The 13,798-nt window shown below is 34.5% G+C and overlaps 1 protein-coding gene across 2 annotated transcripts in view; it reads left to right on the top strand.

Annotated features, from left to right (window-relative positions):
• Positions 1–13,798, top strand: part of LOC114334219 (cell surface glycoprotein 1-like) — a 177,405-nt gene that overhangs the window by 149,961 nt on the left and 13,646 nt on the right. The window contains exons 5-8 of one of the 2 annotated variants that reach the window (XM_050649950.1): positions 337–594; positions 6,019–6,212; positions 7,497–7,738; positions 11,464–11,774. In XM_050649950.1, the coding sequence (XP_050505907.1) occupies positions 337–594; positions 6,019–6,212; positions 7,497–7,738; positions 11,464–11,774 (1,005 nt within the window). Of the gene's footprint in view, positions 1–336; positions 595–6,018; positions 6,213–7,496; positions 7,739–11,451; positions 11,775–13,798 lie in introns of both variants that reach the window. The other variant, XM_028284270.2, reaches the window with a different exon arrangement.

The raw sequence follows: 13,798 nt of genomic DNA, 5'->3' as shown, positions 1-13,798 counted from the left end.
CAAAACAAGTCTCTTCTTCTAATAAGACTGAAAACATACAGTTCCTTACAAATTTACAGTCGTTCGGTTTTAACATGTAAATTATTATTGTAATTGGTACTATTAAAATAAATTATTATATGTTAGTTATTGTGTGTTAATACTTTGTTATATAAAATGCACATGAGAAGATGTGGGTTCAACGTGGATGGTATAAAACCTAGCTTCAACTAACCATCGCTGTACTGCTTACATTTCTTCTTATAAGACATGTTGAGTTCTTTGTTAATATACATATATATTTTAAATTAATATGTTAATGTATGTATAAAATGTAATATCGTTCTTTTGTTTCAGCAACATCTCCAACAGCTAGCGACAGTGGCTTTACTACGACCTCTACTACAACCACAGATGGCATACCTACTGGTAGTTCGAATAGCGAAAGCAACACCTCCGATTATGGCAGTGTACCAGGAGCCGAACCAACACCTCCTCCGGAACCAACTCCGGTGGAATATCCCAAAATCAGAATTAAAACCACTGGCTTACTCAAAGAACCGTTAACCATTACAGAGATCACCGATGATAATCCAAATGGAGATCCAAGTTACAGTAAGTAAAAAATACGTTTCTTTATTATTATCAAACCTAAAAGTCACATACACACAAGAGTACTCCCGACCTGGAATGAGTCTTGCATACCCGTAGGAACATTTGGACATACAGTTCATTGGGGTGAGGAGGATTGGTTCAGGTAAATCAAGGACGAATCATCCAAGCCCTAATGCTCTGCAGTCACTCCTTCGTGGTCCCCCACATATCACGCTCATGCGCCATTAGAGGCTACTATCATAATAGTGCTTGCCATGCTTGCCAGAGTCTTCTCAGAGTCTCCACACTCGAATGGGTAAATAGGCTCCTCTGGTCTGGTTTTTTAATGTTTTGTTAATATTTTTTGGTCGTAATGTTGCATTTTTTGTGTTAATTTTTTGGCTAGGCCTTTTTTTGTGTTTTTTATGATTTTTTTTTAGATAATTTGGGATTAGAATCGGTGGAAGTTAGTCGAGCGTTGCAGAGCTGCTTATGTGCTATCTTTTTTTGTTCATATCTCTTCTTAGTCATTGCCCAACAGTTGCTGTTTGGGTCTTCTGTGTTCCTATCGGTGAAAGACATCATACCGTATGATCTCTCGCAGGTTGTGGTTGGAATGGTCCATTAGGTCGGCAAATTTGGTTCTTATTATGTCGCCCATCAGGTCTTATACTCTGATCTAGGGTGTCTGGGTGTCTATGAAAAGAAATATTTCCGCTACTTGTCGACAGTTAGCTGCTACTTGTATAGTGCTTCGTTGTGGACAATTTGAATCATCTTTCTGTTCGTCTCGCAAGTCTGTCCCCATGCGACAGTATGATGCTGTTGATGAGCCTATTATAACCTTTATTCTGAATGTTAATTTGATTCTTCTCCCAGTTAGGCTTCTGGTGTTGGCTTGTATGTGGTGTAGAGTGTAGAGACCTTCATGAGATTCGCACAAACATCAATCCAAATCATTTTACAGTCAGAGATTCGGCTTTAGAATTGTTGTTTTCTCCAATTGTACAACAGTAAAAATGGGAAAACCTGATTTTCACAAAATTATGTTTTTTGTGTAAAAATCTTCAGAAGTTATCCATGTCTGTCGGTCTGTCCATGAACACAACTAATCTTTTATTAGAACAGATAGAATGGTAAAGGAGGTGTCGAATGAGAGCTTATAACCCAAAGATGGTATAAAAATCATTGATCTGCTACTTATAAGTTTTATTCCTACCAGATAGTATGAATCCGCGTTGGTATCTTTATAACTAATGCCCTTGTACGAAAACTGTAGGAAATATGAAAACTAACTTGTTAAAAAGATTGAATTTAAAATAATATGGTTCCACAAGCTATGCGCAAATCGCTTACCTTAAAATTGATGTTCTTAAAATTGGTGAAGGCTTGAAGCGAAGTCGTACCTTCTGTCCTAAAGGTACTCAACGGAGCATGTCCATTTGTATATGATGCGCAAAGCGATTTTTGTGCATGTGAATGAGTAAAATTGATATCGCGCTTTTGTATAAAATAAATGAGTATAAGGTTATTCTGCATCATTTTAAAGAGGACAGAGAAAAGCAACGAAATATAATTATTAAATTATCTAATAACTTATTCTACCCGAAATAAATTAAATATTAGGATGATATTTAACATAAAATAAAGAAATAAGGATTCCCGAACAGTACTCCTAACTCGGACTTCCGGTTCCAGAGTTGCAACCGGAAGTGCCACATTATAGTCGCAGAAATAGCAGGTACATGTGATATATCAGTTGACGCGTATTAAAATAGGTGGAGCTCGAATACATATTTAGTTGCGGTTTTTGATATGATTTCCGGTTAAAAAGTTATGACAAGAAGTTTGGCAAAAATTACTCAAAATTAGTGAAATCGTATATCAATCGACGCAAAGTTACATGAAGAGTTCAAATATCGACTTCCGGTTCCACTTCTGGTCACGTTGGGTGAAAACCTAGGACTTACGAACTCCAATTACTTGTTTAAACTTTTAAATAATTAGAAAATATTCAGTAAACTTTTTTAAAATAAACAAACAAATAAAGATAAAAAATTCTCGTAAATTATGTGTTTATAAACATTAATGCGTTTTATGAAATTAAAATTAGCCATAAAAAATAGTTTATTATACAAAAACAAAAAAGTGAGTAGGCAACTGTATAAAAAGTGAAAATTGTAAATTTCCAATAATTTTCAGTTAAAATATTTTTATATCCAGAAAACTTTCCTCTGTTTATGAAGTAACTTGTATAACGAGAGTTCATTAAAATATTTTTGTCAAAATAATTGTCTAATTTTCCTGTGTCTGTAAACATTTCATTTAAATTCTTTATAAACAAAATCAAGTATTATATAGGTATTTCTAGTTTTTCGACCATTCTTGGAAGGCACTCAAAATTAGACTTAATAAAAATGAAATATTTTCTTTTTGTGTAGACAATACTCTGTCTGTTTGGTCCATAGACTTATATGTATATTATCGTAGACATACTGTCATTCAGAGCGAAGTGACGACACCATCTTTTTTATTTGGCTCAGTGCTGTTTCACTCTTACGCATAGTAAAGTTGCGACAGTAGTCCTCCCCTTCCGTGCCTACCCTCATACTTAATGTCATCTTAGTTTCTCGATACAATGTGCTAGAAAGAGATACCGCAAACCAGTGCAAGAGATCTTGTCGTCAGGAAGCGCGGAGGGTAGGCTCACTCATATGTTAATATATACCTCTATGGTTTCTATAAATAAACAAGCAATAGGACTTTTGTCTGTGAACGCCATAAAATCAAGGGTACCACAGGGCAGTGTACTCGGACCTATCCTGTATTTGTTGTACACAAGTGATCTTCCTACTACACCGATGGTTACAATAGCCACATTTGCAGACGATACAGCTGCTCTCTCTTCACACGAAGACCCAAAGATGGCATCAAGACAACTTCAAATCTGCCTTAACAAGATACAAAAATGACTGTCGAAATGGCGCATGAAAGCAAATGAACTAAAATCTACACAAGTAACATTTACACTCCGCAAAGAAACTTGCCCACCAGTACAACTTAACAACAACAATTTACCTCAAGCCGAGCTTGTGTCATGTGTTGTATAATCCGTGTCTAATAGGGCCATAGGGCTTTTCATTCACAGTCATATGTTTCGAGCTTCTGTCATAATATGTCGTATAATCCGTGTATATTAATATTGTAGGACTTTTCATCGATTGTCATTTGTTTCGAGCTTCTGTCATATGTTGTATAATCTGTGTATAACATTAATATACACGGATTATACGACATATGACAGGAGCTCGAAACAAATGACTGTGAATGAAATGCCCTATACACAGATTATACAACACATGACAGAAGCTCGAAACAAATGACAATCGATGAAAAGCCCTATATTACCCATAGAGTTATATATAGGGCTTTTCATTCACAGTCATTTGTTTCGAGCTTCTGTCATATGTTGTATAATCCGTGTATATTAATATTATACACAGATTATACGACATTTGACAGGAGCTCGAAACAAATGACAATCGATGAAAAGCCCTATTATCATAGAGAGAGTGTCATTCAGAGCGAAGTGACAACACCATCTTTTTTATTTGGCTTAGTGCTGTTTCACTCTCACGCATAGTAAAGCTGCGACAGTAGTCCTCCCCTTCCGTGCCTATACTCACACTTAATGTAATCTTAGTTTGTCGATACAATGTGTTAGAAAGAGATGCCGCAAACCAGTCCATGAGATCTTGTCGTCAGGAAGCGCGGAAGGTAGGCTCACTCTATGTTAATATATTCCTCTATGATATTACCTAATATAAGACATATGACAGAAACTCGAAACAAATGAGACATCAAAACTCAAACTAAATATTTGAGAATGAATTTTCAATACACGACTATAATGTGACACTTCCGGTTGAAACTGTTTAACCGGAAGTGATATAAAGACTTTAAAATAGTACTTCCGGTTTCTTACTCTGGAACCAGAAGTCCTAGGTCAAATTTCTCACTTTTAATACCATCTTTGGGTTATAGGCTCTCATTCATTTGTCATTCTATCTGTTCTAATGACAGAAGAGTTGTGTTTACGGACGGACGGACAGACAGACATGGATAATTCAAGGTTTTCATTATTTTAATGTAAAATGACATGGGTAAAATCATTTACAAAGCTATCAGAATATGAAAAACTAAAATAACAAATTGAGGAAAAATTTTAGAACGGGAATTCTACAATTTCCAGGTTTTCTATCTCTTACCCTGAATATTTTTTTTTCACTTGAATTGTTTGCATTCACCAATAGGGCTTTTCATCGATTGTCATTTGTTTCGAGCTTCTGTCATAAATATGTGTATAATATTAATATACACGGATTATATGACATATGTCAGGAGCTCGAAACAAATGACTGTGAATGAAAAGCCCTATCAAAAGTTGTTCTGTCTTAATAGTAATTTTTCTTCTTGTTTTTTGGGGTTTTTGGTTTCTGTGCAAGGCGATTACCAGAAAGTAGTAATTTCTTTCCAGCGCCTAGAAAGGAAAATTAGCAAATAGTTGTGGAAATAATGTTTTGGAAATTGCTCAGGGCACTCGGATAACTCTTGAAATTTTCTGAAAATTTGGGATAAAACATTCATTTTGAACTTATCTTATTTTCTAGTTTTTGTTGAATAATTTTACAATTCTGATTGGCCTGGAAAGTTCGGTGAAAATATTCAGTATTGATTTCTCCTGAACTATCTATTACTGACCTTTTAGACTGAAGCATTTTTACAAAAATCTATTTTTATACAAATTTGACTATACTATAATAAATAATCAAACAAAACAGGAACACAATCTTCTAATCAACTGTTTCTAATCTCTATTAGACTTCTACGCATACTGTATTCAGTCAGCTCTGGCTCTGACTTCTGACTCTTTGTATTTTGCATTCATTCTAAAATTATTATTCTCTTTATACATTTTTTGTGTACCTATATTAGTTTTATTCTTTTTATAATTACCCACATAAAACAATTTATCAGTTGTTATGAATCTCTCACTTGTTTATTTGTTTTTTTTTTAATACTTAACCCAATTTGAAATGCTCCTGTCATTTTGACATAACTATAACCTATTATTTTTTTATGTTCTGTGTGTAGTAGACGTAGAACGTAGAACATAGACGTTCTTGAAATTTTGTCCAGTAGATATTTTTGTAACTGCTTTGAATTTTGTTTCCTTGAATTGAATTTTTCCATCTTAAATTGAATTATAAAATATTATGAGTTCAAAAAAAGTCATTGTTGTTTATCTAAGTAAGATAAAATTTTTGTATATCATAATACTAAACCAATGTCATTTCCCTTACAGCCTGTAATGTTAAGCCAGTATTATTTCCTTTATAATTTTATAGATAACCTGTAACTTAATAACAAATTGTTTTCTTTTAGATCAATCCTCTGATTCATCAAACCTTTGGTCTAATTCCAACTTAGAAGATCCTTTAAAGTTACCTGATAACGATGACAACAATATTATGTCCTTATTTAATAACAATGAACGAGCAAAAGACTTGGGTTTCCATTCCAGTGATAGTGAATTTATTTCTCTGGATAGGCTGGAAGATAGAAATAGAGGGGCTATGGTATGTTTTTAATTTATTTAAACAAAAAGTAATACACTATTCTAATCTACTTCTAAGGCTTTGTACACATGTAGGCGCTTAACGCCGCGTTTTATCTGATAAACTCTAACGCCACATTTCAAGTTACCCAGGTATGAATGGTATTGTACATATGCAAGCGCTCATATAAAAGCATGTATACGAACAGTAAGCTACTAAGTATCTTTGCCTCGATACAGTTCCCGCTCAAGTTATCCACTCTCAATATCTCTCACTCCACTAAGTGTTTTGTTATTATCCATTCTTATAAGGTGACCTGCCCAACGCAATCTTTTGTATTTTTGCATGATTTGCTATAGAGTCGTGGTTGAAACTTACCACATACCATTGTCGCAGATGGATCCCAATATCCTTCTTTCATTCAAAAAGTATTGATAAGGTTTATTCTCATTTTCATCATAATCCATGTTTCTACGCTATATGTTGCTATTGGTCGTGTGATAGTTTTACATACTTTGAACTCTACTTCCCTGTGGATGATTTTGGATCCAAATACCTGGGACAGAGAGAAGTGTGCTTTGTTAACAAGCATTATCCGATTCAGTATTTTCTCCTCCTCGCTGCTGTCGTCAGTTATCTGTATGCCAAGGTATATGAGCTGTTTTACTACTTCGAATAGAGGTGCCATATTATGAAATAATAATAACTTGACAGCCATCAAAATCAAACCAGGAATGAGCAAGAATGATCTGTAATAGAATACGAAGACAAGAATAAAACTAACGGAAAAACAAATGGCATATCAAAAGGGTTTCGCGGCATATCAAAAGATAACAAAAAATAGTTCTGGACCCCCGAGGTAAACAGCACTATGTCATTTCGAGCAACTGTGTTTAGCTTGTGTTTGCAAAAAACTTTAGAGCACTTAGGATGTTAATAAAAATCTGATATATCCCATAATTGGTTGAAAGATAATATAGCCATATTTTAATGATAATATTATAACCAATTTGTATAATCCAACTAATAAAATAAGTGGATTAAAGGAACTTATTCAAAACAACACCATGTCAACATAGTGTACTCGTAGTTTACGTAGGAGGTCCGGAGTTTAATTTTATAAATTTAACACATTGTAGTTCATAAATAAATGATCTAAGACCCATGTGTGTTAGGCAAAAATATTTTTGGCTTCTGGATATATAATTACAATGTGTTCTGTTGTTTACAAACACACACCTTACACACTCTTCCAAACAATTCACTTTGTATGCAATCGTTTAATTATTTTTCTTTTACTTAAAGCAATTGTACAACCCATCCAACAACCAAAATCAAAGCACACTAGACACTTTGACTGGTTTGCCTATGCAAGCTTTGGCTCAGCAGGTATCTCGGCTACAATCATCCTCTTCTTCAAACGGACTACACCAGCAAAACGTTTTAATAAATATACAGCAGTTCCCATCTGGTCCGCCGCAGCCATCTTATCAACCACCTCCAATGTATCCATATCCTCCCCAGCCGATGCAACCATATCAATACCAGTAAGTATGTCAAATATTAATAAATGGTTTCAGATGGGTTATTTTCTTCCAAAACAAATTAATGAACCATTAGTGGCCAGTTTCACCAACGCTGAATAGTAGTTTATTCAATGAATAAAGTTATTCAATCAATAAATCTGATATATCAATGTTTATAACAATATCAAAGAAGAGAAACTCCAAGAAATGTGAAGACCATATGATTATTGGCCTGATGAATCATATGCTGAAGCTTTTCCCACGAATAATACACATAGAGTATACAATAAACTTGACGAGCACACTGGTCAAACTCAATTTGGTTTTAAGAATGGCTTCAGAACAAGAGAGGCACTTTTTTCAATATATTTGCTAGTTGAAAGATGTAGAGATGTCGACTCTGATGTACTTGTGTTTTATAGACTTTCAGAAGGCTTTTGACCTGGTGCAACATGATAAACTAATAGATATCTTAAGGTCGTGTAATATCGATGATAAAGACTTAAGGATCATTTCACCCGTCATATAACCAAGAACAAAAGGCTAAAATCAGAATAAAAAGCGAAAAATCTGGAAAAATCAATATCGAGAAGGGAGTATATAATACTTTATTTGAAATAGGATAACCTAATATAAACATGCTAAAGTACATATAGTCAAAACAATACAAGTATTGATATAGTCCATAACATAATTTAAAAAGTAAAAAACTAAAACTAATTTAAAATGTCAATACCTAAAGCCACAAACATTTGATAATTTAAAATTTAAAAAGTAAAAAACTCAAACTAATTAAAATGTCAATATCGAAAGCCACAAACATTTGAATAAAATATTAATGCGATTAATGTAAGCACAATAAGTACACATATAAGGCAACACAAATACATTCAACACATAACACATCTTATCTCTATAATATATTTTTTTAAACTGTACTTGAATGTATTAATGTTTCTACAAGTTCTTAAATCGAGAGGTAGTTCATTATATTCTTTAAACCCTTTGCAAATTAAAGAGTTCATCATAAAGCTATTTTTAAACTCAACAATATGTAGATTATTTGTACCCCTTGTATTATAATCATGTACATCTCTCTGAAAAGAAACATATTTTTGAAAGTAAGATGGAGCCAACGAGTTCAATATTTTATACACAAAAGCCATGGTTAGGTAATGCAAACGTTGACGAACTGACAACCATTCAAGTGATTTTAACATAATCAAGGAGTAAGACAGGGATGTGTCCTGTCACCTTTGCTGTTCAACGTTTACTCTGAGAAAATATTTAAGAAAGCTTCTGAAGGCACCTTGGATGGTATAATTATAAATGGGTAATGTATAAATAACCTGGGATGTGCTGATCACTCAGTCATTCAGGCAGATAATGCTGAAGCACTGCAACACCTAATGGACCGAGTAATGACAGCCTGTAGAGAATTTGGAATGAAATGGAATACAAAGAAGACAAAAACGGTGGTCATCAGCAAGCACCAAAACAGAAGGGTGAAGGTCAATGTCGACGAAACAGATCTGGAAAGAGTAACAAGAATAACGTACCTTGGAAGTAATCTTGATGAAACTTGGGACTACTCACTAGAGATAAGAACACGTCTGGAAAAGGCACGTACAGTGTTTTACAAAATGCAAAAAGTACTATGCAACCGCCAGCTGGGTATCTCAGAACTAGAATACTTAAGTGGTGTGTTTCCTCCACCGTGCTCTATGGTGTTGAAATACAGAAAAGAATCCCAACATTTGAACTCTAGTGTTACCATAAAATGCTCAGAATATCCTACATGAGCCATACGACAAATCGTCCTATTAAGAGGTAAAACTCACTAAGTGCACTTTTTTGAGAATTGTGACATTTTCATCAATTTGAACTAAATACGGCAGTGCTCAGCCCTGGAGAAATCACCTGGGGCTCTAACCCTTCTAATTGCTAAAATAATTTATGATACAATTCACTAAGTGCATTACTGTGAATTTCGATTTCAGAGCAAAACTCATTAAAACATATTATTGCACTTAGTGATTTTTCCGTCCAATCTGGAGTGCAATACTGTGGATTACGGTTTCAGGGTAAAACTCATTAAAACTTATTATTGCACTTAGTGAATTTTTCTTACAATCTGGAATGCCGAATCGGTACTTAGTGATCTTTTAAACAATACATTAGATAACATAATCTATTTTGCGATTTGCGATTAAGCAGGCGACTTGTGTGTTACATTGTATTGTTGAAACTGTACATTATATTTGTGTGCATTGTCTGTTCAGCGATTGTTTAAAAAGATATGAGCTTAAACTTCTTTGTAACAGTGATAGCTTATATAAAGGATACCTAACAAACTCTATTTTGCGATTAAGCAGGCGACTTTTGTGGCTGTCATAAATGCCGAAAGAATTGCATTTATTTTCGAAGAACGAAACTTATTGTTCATTTTTTAAATAATAGAGTATTATTTCTGATAGTTCGTTTGTTGTAATTCAGCGAAATTTTATGGAGACAAATTCATTAACTTCTCAATATCCAATAATTGTATTCAAGGAAAAACTCATCAAGTACAAAGTGTAGTTAGTGAGTTTTACCTCTAATAGGACGAAATGCGGAAGTCTTGCGGAGGATGAATAAGGAAAGGGAGCTTATGCTTATAATGAACGAACGTAAAACACAATATTTTTGTATTTTCCGTTTTTTTCCAACTTATAATCGAAGGCAAAATCAATAGCAAAAGGAGACCAGGAAGAAGACGCAACTGTTTTCTTAAAAACCTACGACAATGGACGAATATGACTTCCATATAACTATTCAGGGCGGCTGCAAATAAGATTAAATGGGCATATGTATAATAGCCAACATCATTAAGGATAAAGCACTGTAAGAAGAAGGATCAAATAAATATTTACTTTTAAAAGGAATTGACAAGTTAATCTCGCTTTAAATATCTATAACAAAGAAAATTCGTCAGTTTAATTTTAAATTATCAAAATTTTATTGAAACACAATAAAAATATAATCAACTAATAAGTTTTATTCAACGAATAACTATTAGGTCTGGATCCCGCGTAGGAAAAAAAAGTTGATTAATAGCAAGCTGAAAATTTATTAATAGCTTAAGGGTGTCTAGTCGGATAAACTTTGATATATGAGAACACTGGAACAGGGGCAGTTTTAATTGTGGAACAGGTTAAAAATTTGGAATTGTCACACCACGAAAACGACACATTTATTTTGTCCGACAGAACAGACTTAAACTCTCCGAACAGAGATTTAACTCTCATGCAAAAATCAGACTGCTATTTATCACCTGTCATAATTCCTGTCATTTGACATTTTCTACATGTTCCACTCATTAAAACGCCCATTTGGTGATAAATAGCAGTCTGATTTTTGCATGAGAGTTTAATCTCTGTCCGAAGAGTTTAAGTCTGTTCTGTCGGACAAAATAAGTGTGCCGTTTTCGTGGTGTGACCGTTCCAAATTTTTAACCTGTTCCACAATTAAAACTGCCCCTGTTTCAGTGTTCCCATATATCAAAGTTTATCCGACTAGACACCCTTAAGCTATTAACAAATTTTCAGCTTGCTATTAATCAACTTTTTTTTCATACGCGGGATCCAGACCTATATTCACAGATTTATTTGTTGTGGGTGAAACCGGTCTTTGTTTATAAATTTGTGTTCTATCTAGATTTATTGTACCTAATTGTTCTGAAAATATTATGTTAGGCCATCTTATAGGCCCCCAAACCCGATGTATTATCCACCGGGGCCACCAGGTTATCCCCCTCAACACATGCCGCCCCCACCTCAGCCCCAGTTGACCCAATTAGGACAGCCGCCTATGAATCAACAGCAGATGAACCAACCTCCCATGAGTCAACCTCAAATGAACCATAATCAAATGCCACCTTCGTCGCAGCCCCAAAACATGAATCAGCAGATGCAGCAACAGCCGACCCCTTACAGACAGCCCATGCCACCTAGACAGCCGGCTCCAAGGCCACCCCAGCCTGGTAATAGAATGCCGAACCCACCAAGACCTCCCATGGGTGAGTTTTTTTTACTTAAAAATACTAAACGAATAGATATAACAATTGGTTTAAAACTGAAATCATATTACTAAACGAAGGCAACAGTAAGATTTTCTAAAACATTGATGAGAGGATAATTTTTGACATATAAACTACACTGCGTGACTTTTGACGTGTGAACTACACTGCACATCATAGAAACCGGGCCACCCTCAAAATTTAAGACCTTCTTTTATCTTTTTATTTTATTTTATTCTTATTTTTATCACGTGCAATCTATTGTGTATTGAGGCAGTCAGTTACTCTTGTAGCACATAATGCGACGTCATCATGAGTAACAAAATGGAAAATAAGGGAAACTTTGGAAAATAATTGTGTATTGAAAATTTCTATGTACCTTTAAAGTCACAACAAAAAATGATTTCTATAGGCAAGATAGATACACTACAATGTTTCGGATATCTCTTTGGGGAAAAGTGGTCCATTCCTCAATGAGGACCATTCAAAGCTTTCCACATGTTGTTGGAGCAAGTATGCGACATCCTACACGCCTTCTGAGCAGGCTCCATATATGCTCAATAGGATTAATGTCCAGGCTTTAACCCCTTAACATACACATTAATTTTGAAGTTTCGGTCAAAAAATGATCGAATTTTTTTAAAGCGAAAATGTTGTGTTTATGTATAATTAAATTGAAAAAAAATATTTTCATTGTCGTAGAACCTTTATTTTACCTGGGGATCAGAGGCGAGTTAGTAAATTATATTTTGTTCATATTATATTCAAATAATCTATATAAAATCTCTATATGTATATAAGGCATAAAATAGTTCTAACAATAGAAAAACACGATTCACTTGAGACTGCTTCAAATGCACTAACGCTTTGTATAAAAACAAAATACTGAAAATTCAACAAAATTCAATTCCTATTGATTGTCAATTGTTCGGACTGCAAGTTATTAGAAAATAAATCTCATTTTACAATTTCTTAACACTGGCTGGGCAATAAAAAAGGTATCTATGTACCGCTGTTTATTACACTAACACTTCGAATTAAAACAGATTTTTAACAATTCATACATATAGAATTGTCATACAATGACAACACAGTCTTGGCAATAAATAAAGATGTAGATGTAAAAGAAGAAGAAGAAATGTAATAAAGATTTTACCGCTATTTAGATATGTATTATATCTACGCTTTTATACAAATACAAACTTCGCAAGTGCTTGAAAAATTGAAAGATTAAAATTTAATGGTCGCTCGTGTCAGAGTCAAATGTGTACAAAATTGCCAGTAAGGTACACTCATGTCAGAGTCAAGCGTGTACATTAAGGGGTTAAGCAGGCCAGTCCATTTTTGTAATACCAACCTGTTAACATATTCGCTTCCACTATATATTTAATCACTTTCGTATGATGCCACTACGAATACCCTATTTAATTCTACAGGTTATGAACACCAAAGGGCGTTAGTGGCACCTGACTCAAGTAGCACAAAATGCCTTTTGGCATGCAGTGGCAGTGAATGTGTTAATGTGCTTGTCGCAATCAAGACGAGATTAGTGCTTGTCTTAAGCAATCCCTGTTCAAAACATTACTGAGTCACCACCAAAAGCAACTCTGTGTGACTGAGTGCAGGCCGCATAACACTTTCCACCCCGCCTATAGACATTATTTCGACCGGCTCTTCCATAAATTGATATTCTGTACTCATCCATAAACAATACTTTTTTCCAATTCCAATTTGCATGTACCAATGCAATCTTTTGTGAGCAGCAGTAAGTAATGGTCTCGTTGCTGGACTGCAAGCTGTCAAACTCTGTTTTCTTAACCTTCATTGAACACTAGAAACGCTGGTTGCTTGTCCACGAGCTTACTGAAGATTGTTTTGGAGCATTCTAGCAGTTTAAATTCGGTTTCATAATGCAGCAATATTGAAAACCCATCTTATCTGATTGTTGTCTTCCTTTTGGCACCAATACCAGGACGTTGTGAGATCTAGTTTCAAAATTCTCTGCACAGTTGAAAAGACGTAAC

The sequence above is a fragment of the Diabrotica virgifera genome, chromosome 4 (genome assembly GCF_917563875.1).
Source record: "Diabrotica virgifera virgifera chromosome 4, PGI_DIABVI_V3a".
Lineage (NCBI taxonomy): Eukaryota > Metazoa > Arthropoda > Insecta > Coleoptera > Chrysomelidae > Diabrotica > Diabrotica virgifera.
The sequence above is the reverse complement of the archived record's forward strand: the minus strand, read 5'-3'. Positions and strand labels throughout refer to the sequence as shown.